This window comes from Danio rerio, chromosome 24, assembly GCF_052040795.2.
Source record: "Danio rerio strain M-AB ecotype USA chromosome 24, GRCz13ab, whole genome shotgun sequence".
Classification (NCBI taxonomy): Eukaryota; Metazoa; Chordata; class Actinopteri; order Cypriniformes; family Danionidae; genus Danio; species Danio rerio.
Genome location: NC_141044.1, coordinates 9,092,175 through 9,105,992, shown reverse-complemented (window position 1 = coordinate 9,105,992; position 13,818 = coordinate 9,092,175). Strand labels below are relative to the sequence as shown.

The 13,818-nt window shown below is 36.4% G+C and overlaps 1 protein-coding gene across 2 annotated transcripts; it reads left to right on the top strand.

The window, feature by feature from the left end:
* The first annotated feature begins 9,438 nt into the window (after nt 1-9,438).
* On the top strand, nt 9,439-13,818 carry gcm2 (GCM transcription factor 2). Of its 2 annotated transcripts, XM_087308514.1 has the most exons (6): nt 9,439-9,812; nt 9,927-10,006; nt 10,187-10,439; nt 11,073-11,185; nt 11,979-12,104; nt 12,664-13,818. In XM_087308514.1, the coding sequence occupies exons 2-6, from the start codon at nt 9,965-9,967 to the stop codon at nt 13,564-13,566; spliced, it is 1,437 nt and encodes a 478-aa protein (XP_087164640.1). In that variant the 5' UTR covers nt 9,439-9,812; nt 9,927-9,964; the 3' UTR covers nt 13,567-13,818. The 2 variants fall into 2 exon arrangements, with proteins under 2 accessions (XP_087164640.1, NP_001005603.1); NM_001005603.1 differs by having other exon boundaries at nt 9,591-10,006; nt 12,664-13,790.

Genomic DNA, 13,818 nt, shown 5'->3' with positions numbered 1-13,818 from the left:
TGCAGATAAAAAAATTTATATTAATCAAACAGATACAAGTATAATATAAATACATAACCAAAATGAACAACTAACGACTACTGGGGCTGGCAGGGCAGTAAGTGTCCTAGTGGTGTAAGCAAGAGCTGGTCTGTAGGTAGGGAGCTGGCTTCCAGCGTGGCAAGGAAGCAGGCTGGGGCCAGCAGGGCAAGGAACCGGGCTGGGGCCGGGAGGGCTATGAGCCTAGGTGGCACAGGCACTGAGCTGCACTCTGTGGCCTCTAGGAGTACTGCAGTGTCTTCAGTGGGTGATGCTGCAGCCAGGGTTGTAGCTGGATGGGCTGCAACGGGTTAAGTCACCTCTAGGTGGGTTAAAGGTGAGGCAGGCCTATGCAGAGAACATTATGGGTTTTTATTAATAATTAAACACAATAAACAGCAAAACAATCTACATCAAGGAAGCAAACATTATCAAAAACAAATATACAAACAAATAAACAAACAAACTTGACTGGGCAGTCTGGCTGAGATCAGGGCTGGACATGACTAGATGAGGCAGGACTGGAAACTAGAGAGGAACAACGTATGACTAACTGGCACAGGTCAGCAGACATGAGGAGACTATAAGCACAATACAATAAAAAGCATACAGGTGAACATAATAAACTGATAAAAGTTTAACAAAGAGGGTTGGACTAGACAATAAACAGGAGAGCACATGACACAAAGACAACAAAAGCCAAGTGCTCACAAGAAAACAGGACTGAACACGCTGCCAATGAGAGAACCCATTAACCGTGTGTTCACATGAAACACAACATTAAACATGCAGTTCACAATGTAAACACCAGGGGCCTCATGTATCAACGCTGCGTAAGCACAAAAACTTTGGGTACGCCAGGTTTCACGCTCAGAATCGATCACGTTTGGATTTACTAACAATGAACTGAACGTGGAAATGTGCGCAGCTTCACGGCAGCTTTCTGGCTGGCATACGCACATTTTTTGTGCGTGTCTGTTTTATTTCCATTGGCGACTCCTAAAGGGCAGTTGTGTTAAATTCCTCTCAACAAAGTGTCTGATCCTTGCAATGGCAGCTGTATGAGACGGGTTCATCTAGTAGGTATGTAAGGTTTCCATACCATACAGTTGACCAGCTAAACATTAAAGCACAATTTGCAGCAGTCGCCTGTTTTCCCAATGTAATCTGAGCTATCTACTGCACGCACATTGCTATAAAGAAACTATCTGAAGATGAATTTGCATGCGTGAATCAGAAACATTTCCATTCAAAAAATGTGCAAATAAAATATGATCCACAAACTTATTGATGATTCCTACTTGTCTTTCTCGTGATAAATAATGGGCAAAATCTGATATGTAGCGGGGAAAAAAAGAAGAAAGAGTTCATCAGACGCTGGATTCGAGCCGAGTTTAAGCTCGAACGTGCCAATACTTGATCACATGCGTCTTACGAGGTGCGCCACAGAGACTGCTAAGGGTACTGCAATAGGTGTGTATAAACCACACTATTTCTTTTTTTTTAATGCACTCAGTGCCATGTTCAGACCCAACTGTGTTGACCGCATCAGCTAAACTCTCCCACTCCCACTTTTTTTCTTTTGTTGTTAATTCCGGAGAACAAACTTGCAAATAACACCGCTTTTCTCCGGTCTACCGAAAGCAGCACCTCCATTTCACATTCTGTTCAAAGTTTCTCTTTTTGCTTGCTTTTGCCGTTGCTTTTCCGTTGGGTTTTGCCATTAGCATAGTCATTAGCATATTCATACGGGGGAGGAAGCAGGGAGGGGTTTTGTGCTCGTGCATGTTGCGCTCAGTTTCACGTTCATTCGAATGTACAAAAGAATATGCGTGAGATTCGGCGTACGCAGTGTCTCATACATATGAATTTTTTTCTGCGTACGCACATTTACAGCTTTGTGCGTACGCAATGTTTTAGTAAGATTTCCACGCAAGTCTTCGTACATGAGGCCCCAGGCCACAGGCTTTACACAACACAGACAGAAGACTTATTGTAAGAAACAAAGTACACAATAAAAGAAACGCAAACAAAACAACTAACACACCAACAAAACAACAAACACACCAGGATGAGAGTGCGCCCAAGGCGGCGCTCATACAAAGACAAACACACAATGACAAGAAATGTGAGTGCCCGATCCAAGAAAACTCGAGCCGAGCACAACATACTAGACAAAACAGGACCACTAATAAGGTAACATTTTTAATAGGACACTTGCAAAGGGAAATTGGCAAAATAAAAAATAAAGTGTATATTTACAACCTGAGTAAATCATTTAAACTACACAGTAGGTGTACAATTAAATGCAAATGTGCTATCCTGTAAAGTACATATTCTTTACAGATTATTTACGAACACCAAACAAATCAATTACATTTTCCTCAATATTTTATTTAAGTCTATGGTGCAAAAAAAAAAAAAAAAAAAAACAATTTTGGGTGACTTTCCCTGCTTCATTTGGACTCTACAACACCTGATGACATGTTTCAGGAACTGTACAGAAGATTGATGGCAATTCTCTAACTTCAGGTAGAGGTGATGGTCTCTGAATCTCTAAAGAACCTGCATCATGTGGTGGTGATGGTCAGCCAGGTTCCAGAAGTATATATACAAAGATTTCATCAATGTAGATGATGACAAATCAATGGAGGAATTTCCAGAACTCAACAGAATCTTGGAAAATGGCTAGGAGAGATAGACAGCCTGCAGTATGCACACCGCAGTCCCAGCTTAGAGACAATACAAGCTCCTCTTAGTTCTTCTAATGGGGACAAGCGAAATGCAGTATGGAAGTTGCATTATTTGAGAGTTGAGAGCTCAGTAGTCAATGAATGGATGAAGACCTCCATCCTTCTTGTCCACAAAGAAGAAACTGGATGCATTCATTCATTCATTAATTTTCTTTTCAGCTTAGTCCATTTATTAATCAGGGGTCGCCTGATTAATGGCCATTGTGATCAGATTTTCCCAAAAATGGACGCCAAATAGGCATTTGACCACATCGAATGGAGCTATATTATTGCAGTGCTTCAGGAGTTGGATCTAGGAGAATCGTTCTCTTGCTGGATAATAACAATGCATAATGCCAAACCTAGGGCTTCGGTGCTCATTTTATAAATCTTCACAATTCGCATTGCATAGAGGCGCTAGACAGGGATGCCCACTCTCACCCCTGCTTTTTACCGTAGCTATATCCCCTTGAGACTGCTATTAGAAACCACCCACTTATTTTTCCACCTTAGACAGGCCAGTTAGACTATCAAATATCCCTAAATGCTAATGATGTTGTCCTCTACCTACTCGATCCATTACAATCCACCCCACCCCTATTAAATTTATTGAAAACTTATGGAAAGTACTCTAGTTACTCTGTGAATTGGCAAAAGAGTGAACTCATGCTTCAATCTATCAAGACCAACCCAAGCTTTATACAGAACCTTCCTTTTAAAATTGCAGCAGACAATCTGAAATACTTGGGGGTCATCGTACTGAAAAATGCTAAGGGTATCTACAAATGAAATTATTTTGCTATGCTAGAGAGCTTAAAGCTTAATATAGAAAGCTGGAAGACCCTTGCGCTGTCTTTGGTAGGAAGCGTGAATGCAATCAAAATGGTAACATTGGCAAGATTTCTATATCTTTTCCAATTCTTATGTCCAAAAAGGTTTTTAAAACTCTGAATTCAATTGTGTTACCATTTGCGAGGGGCTTTAAATCGCACCGTATCTCTAAACTACACGTACTGTATTTAAAAACCCAGTTCGCGGAGTGGATTAGGCCTGTCAAACTTCCAGTATTAAAATTGGGCTGCGAACTGCAGAGCCTTATCCTACTGGAAAAAAGAGTGTTACAAACTACTCTATTTCCTCTCTACGTCTTGCGGCACCTTCACCATCTTTAAAAGTGGTCAACACAAACTTTATATTTAGCAGCCTCTCTCAAAATAAGGTGGAAAGCATTTAGGTAGCCATCTACCACATTGTCCACCCCTATTGCTCATAACAGTCCTTTAAGCCATCACTCAGTAACTACATTTTCAATTTGATCCAGTAAAGGAATGGTCACAGCAAGAGACTTGTACATGGATGGTAAATTTGCTACATTCCCTCAGCTGAAACATAAATTTGATTTTTTACCATCACATTTTCCTAGATATCTACAGCTGAGTACATCTATTTCCCACTTTGAACTATTAGCAGTCAGATGAACATGATGTATATAAATTACTTTTTGCCTCTGCTGATGCCTCTACTTTCATTTCATATTTTATAGATGTTTTTACTGATCAGTTCGACATTTCTACCTTCTATTTAAAGGATTAATAGGAGATTAAGACAGATTAAGGCATTCAAATTACCAATGAGGACTGGAGAAAGTCTATCGCGGTCATAAATACATGTTCTAATAATTCAAGACACCAACTAATCCAATAGAAAGTAGTACATTGGCTTCATCATTGTAGAGTTAAGCTCAATTAATTCTACCTCTTTATCTCCTCTAAATTTAACAAACGTGAATCAGCGGAAGGCTCCTTAGGATATCTTCTTTGGTCGTGCCCAAAACGCTTTGAGCATATTTTTCAGATTCTACTCTAAGGCTCATTCTTGTGACCTCGCTCCTGATCCAGCAATTGCTGTTTTTGGTTGGTCTTACTTACTTAATGTGTTTAGTCATCAAATTAAAAAGCTGTCTAATATGGAATGGTGATAGCTAAAAAATATATTATTTTTCTATGGAAAAAGGCATCAAAACAAGTTTTTTAATTCTGGCTTTCAGAAATGTCTATCACTGTACATCTGAGACTTAGACACAATCTGTCTGATAAAATTGAGGGACACTATGAGAGCGTTAAAGAGTTCAGTGAAGGGGTCAGGGGGTGAAGGTGGTTGGGGATCCATGGTGATGCAGTTAGGTCCTGTCATCTGTCATAACACATGTGACAGAGAATAATGAATAACACAAAATATTCAGAATTGAAAAGTTTTGTTCCTAATTGAACAGAATGGTAAATGATGTGCACAACGAAGTTAGTTATTAAAAGTCTTTACTTATCAGTTAATTCTGAGAATATATGTGAACCCACCCCTGTCTGTGAAACCCTGGCTGAAGTAGCATAATCTATTTCTGATAAAAAGTGTGCTAAAGTTTTATAGTCATAAAAATATTAAGGTTTGAGGTACAGTGCTATAATTGTATTTATGATATGATTCTGAATTTTTTTTTAATCATCACTATATCTTATTTTAAGCACATTGTGTGTGTGTATATATATATATATATATATATATATATATATATATATATATATATATATATATATATATATATATATATATATATATATATATATATATATATATATATATATATCCTTTCCTGTTATTCAGAACTGCAACACATTTAAAAAAAAGGATGTTGGGACAGGGGCAATTTAGGGCTAGTAACCAGGTAAATTGATTAAATAATGATGTGATATGAAACAGTTGATGTCAACAGGTGATTGTAATTATGATTTGGTACATTTCCTTTTCGGCTTAGTCCCTTTATTATTCAGGGGTTGTCACAGAAGAATGAACTGCCAGCTTATCCAGCATACTGTATGTTTTAAGCAGTGAATGCCTTTCCTGCTGCAACCCATGGGATACACACTCATTCACAACTACAGACAATTTAGCTCACCCAATTCACCTATAGCCCATGTGTTTGGACTGTGGGGGAAACCAGAGCACCCGGAGGAAACCCACGTGAACATGGGGAGAACATGCAAACTCCACACAGAAAAGCCAACTGGCCCAGCTTGAACCAGCGACCTCCTTGCTGTGAGGCGAATGTGCTACTTACTGCGCCACCGTGCAGCCTGAAGCACAATATGCTGCCTTCTTTTCCAGGGACGCCATGCATATTTCACCAGGACAATGCAAAACCACATTCTGCACACATTACAAAGTCCAGGCTATGGAGTTTGAGGAAACAGGTACTTGACCGGCCTGTCTACAGTTCCGACCTCTCTGCAATAGAGAATGTGTGGCACATTTAGAAGTGCAAAATGCGACAATAAAGACCCTATACTGTTGCCCACCTTGACTTGCTTGCAGGAAGAATGGAACAAAATTACACCTAAAATCTTTATTTGTCTTCAGTCCTTAAATGTCTTTTAGGTATTGTAAAAAGGAATGGAAACAAGTGGTAAATGCTGTACTTCCAACTTTAAAAAAAAAATGTGTTGCAAGAATTAAGATAATGTGTTTATTCTTGAAAAAAACTAAATCAATCAATCAATCAATCAAACAAACAAACAAACAAACAAACAAACAAACAAAAAACAATATTAATCATAAGGAACACATCAAATAATCTTTTTGTATTGTCTGTAATGACATACATGTCAAAGTAAATTTAGAAATCAAGACTTTCTGTTTTTATTTACGTTTTCCATGCTGTCCCAATTTTTCTGATTTGGGGTTGTAAATATTTTTATATAAACAACCCTTAACATATTTAACAACAAACTTAATATATTTCATCATTGTTTGATTATTTTTATTATTATCTTACTTGTTATAAAAGTGTTGTTTTACAATTGCTGTACAAAGTTAATAATCTTGCAACCTCATCTCTGGATTTTGTTTCTTTCTTAACTGAAAAACATAATACAACCTGCTTCATCAACAGGCGATTGTGTAAAGAATTTAAGAGATACTGATTTTAATTGTTCTTACCTTTCTGTGAGAGTTTGTAATAATTTAAATAATTTGTCTATTATTATGACAGAGTCTTACCTAAGCATAGTTCAAGCTGCATTTGAAATGCTGGTTTAAAATAGATCAAGTGTGTGTGATCATCAAATGGGGGTCTATGAATTACATTTTTGATGCAATTTGTCTCATTATGGTATTGCGTTGATGTTTTTGTGTTTGTTTTTTTCAATATATTGATAGCCTAGCTATTCTCGTGATTTTTTAATAGCGATAATTGCGAGTATAGGACAACTAAGTTACTTTTCAATACATGTCAAAGATATCTAGGAGGCACTTCACTGACCAATTCTTTAATCTCTTCATGTGTTGCTCTTAGTCTTTTTTCCAATTCGAAGAATCTGAAAAATCTCATGTCGCACTGTGTCACAGATTAGAGTGAATTTTATTGAAGCTACGCAGAAGAGTGGAACTAAATATAGTTATAGTGTAGTTATATAGATATAATATAGTTTTACCCTGCTTAAAGTTACTGACAGGAGCGCTAAAATGCAACATTACAACATTATTGCTCTCGAAATAATTTTCCACCAAGTCCGCAAAGCACCAAGTGTCGGATGGCGCACAGTTGATTGCCGATCTAAAAGGATGTCGTTCCTATATAGGAAAAAAAATAAACCTATACCAGCATTCATAATTACTGGTAAATGCATATTTACTAATGATAACACAACATAGCTAAGCATTTACATATTTTGTAATGCCTTGATTCATGCTCGTTATAATGGTCATTGATGCGATCTTTCTTTCTCACTCTTGCTTGCTCACTCTCTCTACTTCCCTCCCTCTCTACCTCCCTCCTCCTCTCTTTCACAGGTTATTGACATATGTGCATCTTTTAAATATATTTTTTTTGAATATCCACGCGTTTTTTTTCTTCTTTGAAATGCATATTTATCAAATGATCTGTGTTGGAAATAATTTGCTATACGTGAAGTGATAAAATGCCCATGTGTCCGTGTTTTTTATATTTGTTACATGTTAGGCTTACATCTTTCCTTTTGGATCAACGGGAAATAAACTACAATTTCAAATATATATTTGCAGCAACAACCTTTTCATTTGGTTCATCATATTTGGTCTGTTCTGTCAGTTCATAGAAATAAATTCGGACCAATTATTTATTTTTAAGATGTGTGCAGTCTCTTGGATAATTTTCAGTCGGAGAGGTTCTTATCATATGCTCTGTATGCACACTGTGATACAAAATCAGAACATCACGTTGGATTCAAATGGTAAAGTCTAATCAAATGTAGCACATTCCTTTATCCGTGCATTTATTTATTTATTTAGTTAGTATAGGCATCCCCGAATTGTAATTAAATAAAGGGCTCATTTTAATCAGTGATATCAAAACCGTGATTTGCAAACAAAAGCCATGGTGGTTGCATGATGTTGTCAATGACAAAATAGAAATAAAAATCAGAAGGAACAAATCAATATTACGAAAAAAGTTACATTTAATTTAATAAGAACTTTTTAAAAATACAAAAACATGCAATCCTAAGCGTCAGGAGTTTCAAAGTGTGATCAGTTAATATTATTATATAGGCTATACATATTATTGTATGACTTATATATATATATATATATATATATATATATATATATATATATATATATATATATATATATATATATACATTTTTATTAGATATTAATAGTACAGCTATAGCTGACAAATTATCGCTGGGGAAATAAGGCATTTTGTAACATTATGCTCTATATTATTTACAAAATGCCGATATTAACTTAAGTAATAATTTCAGTCATCATTAGATTTATGCCTTGATACTTCCTTGCACTAAATCATTTTATTGAAACTAACAAAACGGCGTGTAACTGACAAAACAGTGTACAGAGACAGTTTGCATTTGGCCCAGACAAAGGAAACGGCACATTTAATTAAAGCAAACCTCGTGTATTCTTGCATAGTTCATTTTCTTACACGTCAATCGGAGATGCTGGAGTTTCTCTTGCTATCCAAGCTACGTTCAAATTTGATTATATTTTACAGTCTACTGCTAGGCCTATATTTTGAAATATTTAAAATTAAATATATGAAGGCGACTTACGGGAGTAGGCCATTCATTACCTATTTAATTTAATTGCAATGATCTTAAAATTAATTTTGCTTAACAAATAATAATATTAGTAATAATAATAATAATAATAATAGTCATATAATACTACTTCTATTAAATTAGCCCAATAATAATAATAATAATAATGATAATAATAATAATAAAAATAATAATAATTATAATAAAGATGATGATGATGATGAACATTAAGAAGAAGATTAACGCTACAAATTTCTGTTACAAGCAGGAGCAAACAGTTGCATTCATTTGAAGTTCGCCCCCGGGTGAATGTATCACCTGAAATCATTACTTGACATTTTCAATCAATGACATCAATGATCGCCAATAGATACATAGAAAAGGTGCTTGTTGATGAGCCGCGTATAGTGTTTGTTGTGTTAACGACAAGTCCGTGTTTTGTCAGCACTGCGGCTTTTCGTTTACACACAACAACTAATGACCTGCAGTAGATCACATTACCTCACTAACTGGACCAGTCCTGTTCTGTGACCATCAGCTTCGGCTCAGTCCCAGTGAAAGTGTCCTGCATAAATTTCGCTGACAACGCGTGAAATACCACACCGTCGGGTTCACCTTTAAAAGAGGCTGTCATTTTCCTTTTAAACTGTAAACGCGGAGATAAAATCTGAGACATGTAAGAAAAATCTATATAACAAAAACTACTGCTTCAGCCATCAAGTCAAAGCTTTTTGGTTTTGTTGCGAAGGGACTCGTTCGTTATTGGCGGTGAAACGCACGGATTACGTAAAGTGAAAGAAGTATTTGAGGTTGTGTGTGCGTGTGTAAGCCCAGCCTTCTTCTTTACATAGACACAGCAGTATTTACCTGAGACCATTACCTGTGTGAAGCGCACCTGTACGGACTCGCATAACGTGGATTTTACAAGAGAGAAAAAAAGACTCTGGAAGTAAAGCTCCCAAGGACGTGAGATGTACGATCCATTTAGTAAATTGATCTAGATACCGAGCTGAATTTTGCCTTGAAACTGATTTTTTAAATGGTTGTTATCATCCGGAGTTGACTCAAATCATGTCCAAATCCTCAGATCAGTTTGACAGCTCAGACTGCGTGTGTTCATTCGGGATGAAGTTGACTTGGGATATAAACGACCCCAAGCTTCCACAGGTAAATGTTTTGCTTTTATTTCATGCATTTTTAATGAATTTTATTTATTAAAATTATTTTCATATTTATTAAAATATTTAATTATTTTTCCAGAGTAAACTTTTATTCACTAAGCTAAAAAGGGAATGGTACAGTTTGATAATAGGCCTGATGTTAATATAATAATACTGTTGTTTTCAGGACACGAAGCAGTATGATGCTTTTCAGGAGTGGACAGATGGTTATGTGCGTTACATCTACAGTAGTGAAGATAAGAATGCGCAAAGACACCTGAGCGGATGGGCCATGAGAAACACGAACAACCATAACTGTCAGATCCTGAAAAAGTCTTGTCTTGGTGTGGTGGTGTGCTCACGAAACTGCTCTCTTCCAGACGGATCCAAACTTCAGCTGAGACCAGCCATCTGTGACAAAGCGCGACAGAAACAGCAGAGTATGTTCAGAATTTCCCCGCCACCAAATACGCATTACCAAATGAGTTAATCGCGTTAGGAAGTCTGATAGGAAAGGACATATATATAGCTATTAAAACACTTAGTTGGAAAAAAAAAAGCCTCATGTGTGTGTGTGTTTTTTTCTTGAAGGCTTTAGCAATTTTGAGTTTCTGTTTAACACAACAGTAATTCAGATCACTGTCACTTCAAATCACTTCGCGTTTTGTGCATTTTTTTTTTTACTGAGGAAAAGCTAGGCACAAATAGTTTAGTTTAAAATTATCAGCCGTACCACAGAAATTCATAAATGGTTGTAATATGTTAACTCTTTTTGGAAACAGACTTTTACGCAGAAATGTCAGTTAAGAGAACTTAGAAATTTACCACGAGAGTATTTAATATACTCTAGCCAAATTACATACCCACATTAGGTCACCAAATGTTCATTCTTTGAATTTGATCCGCTCATTCATGACTCAGCCGAGGAACACTTATGACTTGTTAATCATTTTGATGGACATGACATTTTCCGCAAAACAGCAATTTTACATATGTATGTATGCATGCATGATAAAAAGCTTAACTGAAATGTAATGTAGCTTAACTTAATACTGTATGTCTTGTCTTTGCAGAAAAGCTTTGTCCGAACTGTAACTCAGCTCTTGAATTGATTCCGTGCCGAGGTCACAGTGGTTATCCTGTTACGAACTTTTGGAGAGTAGATGGGAAGGCTATATTTTTCCAGGTGAGGCTGGCTTCGAAGACATTTGTTGTTGTTATTATTATTATTATTATTATTATTATTATTATTATTATTATCATCAACATCATCCTCATCATCATATTAATTTGGTTTATTTTCTTAAAAATAATAGAATATTTATTACGATTAGAAATGCAGGAGAGCTGGAGGAGATAATTTGGAAAAGTTTTAATTTTTTTAAGCCATTTTAGGTCAGCATTATTAGCCATATTAAGCAATATTTTTTCAATTGTTTATCGAAAAGCGATCCAGTTTCGCATTTGAATTGCACTTTAAGGTGAATAAAAGTATCCTAAATAAATATCAAGCAAAATATCATGTACTGTCATCATGGCAAAGATTAAAAAAAATCAGCTATTAGAATTTACTTATTAAAATTATTATGTTTAGAAATGTGTTACAAAATCTTTTTGTTATAAGTTGGGGAAAACATAATGGGGTAATAATTCAGAAGAGCTAATAATTTTGACCAACTGTATGTGTGTTTGTGTTTACTGAGAGAGAGAGAAAGAGAGAGGGAGAGAGAGAGAGAGAGAGAGAGAGAGAGAGAGAGAGAGAGAGAGAGAGAGAGAGAGAGAGAGAAAACTTAACTTAAAGTTAAGTTCTGGTAAATTAAAACCTGTTAAATTTATCCTAAATTGCACAGAATTATATCCCCATACAACAAGAATATGTTTTAGATTTACAAAGAGTTAAATATTTAAATAGTTATGAAGTATGAATATCATGCCATTGATAGATGTTCAATTCCCTATATGCTGGATGTCTGTTTTAGGCTAAAGGAGTACATGACCATCCCAGACCAGAGAGCAAGTCTGAAACAGAGGCAAGAAGGAGTGCGGTAAAAAGAAGGATGTCTTCACCACCCTTTTCGCAGAAGAGAAGACTGGTGGAGCCAGAGGTAAAACTGTGGCTATATTCTGTAGTACTTAAAGTTAATTGTAAATACACAAAGTATATGCTAATATAATAGGTATAGATCAGCACATAATAATGAAAATAACAATAGTCAGTAATAATAATGATTATTATATTTTTATTATAATTTGTTACAACTATAATTCCTGTATTTCCAATGCATTATTGTTAGTTAAGACATTAAAACAACTTCATAGTTCCATACTAAGCAAACTTATATATCATGTATTTTAGTGTAACTGTAATTTGTACAAAAAATAAAACAGTGTTTGTAACTTTGTACAAACTTATTTTGTACAATTACTTTGTAATTTCAAATATTAGAAAAATTGGGGATGTAAGAATAAAAAAGTATACAGTATCAAGTCAGAAAAAAATTGTCTTAATTTTTGTATTCATAAGCTAAAAAATGATTTGGATTGCTGTTGATTTAATAATTTTGAGGGAATACTTTGCAAGCTTTCTCTGGGTGTTCTCCAGATGAATGGCAATTTCCAGAAAACTTCAATTTAATTTTTACGTTTAATTTCTATTGTCACCAGCCTGGACGATATCATGACATGGCCTTTCCAAATATCCACCAGCTCACCATGGAGGGTCCAGAGCGATTCAGCATCATTGCAGAGTCCAACTTCCCAATACAGACCCAACACTATCCCACATTTCAGAACCCTGAGCCCTACAAATTCCCATACGACACACATGCAGCAGCAATGGCGGATGCTCAGAGCTCACTACAGAAGCCTGCTAACCACCGTCTGTATGTGACTCGTCCTCCCTGTGGTTATGACTTTGCAGTCCCAGGATACCTTGGCTCAGGGCCTTATCCAGCAGCATTGTATAAGGATCCTTCTAGCCCACAAATGGAGACAGAACCCAATAAGTCAGGGTCTAGCCTAAGTGGAGTGTCTCATGGCTCAAGTCCATTAGGCAGTCATGAACGGAGCTATGCTGAATCTTCGGGAAAACATCACGGATGGAAGCAAATTCTTAGTAAAGGTGGCTATGGGGACAGAGGAGACTACTCTCAACTGCCGACTAACGCCAACCACCACTACTACAATAGTGACTACCCATGTAGGTACACGGGGCCTGCTGCTCCAACCCCTGCAGCGTTGCAGACCATAATAACCACAACCACAAAAGTTTCCTACCAGCCATGTCCAAAGCCGTCTGTCGTCAAGTACGGAGAGAACATTTATGACGTGAAAGGTCTGTCTAACTGTAACTCAATCTTAGAAGAGCCCTCTCCCAACTCCTACTCGGACCTGAAGATTCCTGAGGATTCGGGAGTAATCAAATCTGCTCTGTCATACCAGGACACACTTCCAGCTAAAATTGAGCGGTCTGAAAACTTTGAGGGTTATCGATACAGCAGTTACAGCGCAAACAGTTACCCTGAAAGAATGTCACATCCTTTCAGATATGACAGCGGGGAATACTGAGGGACTGGAAAACAGAAGGAAAAAAATCTCAGCAAGTATATACCAATGTGCTATTTATGTTCAGTATTTGAGCTCTTTAAATGTTTTAGTTTTAAAGGAATAAAAAATTTTAAATATTTTTGTGTAAACTTTTGATCCACGATGATTAAATATGCTGACATCAGTGTTGAGAACATTTCCATTGAATGTGTTTGAGATCTGTGATTCGTTATTGTCCTTGAAAGAAATAAAGAACATGTGTCAAAAAAAGCA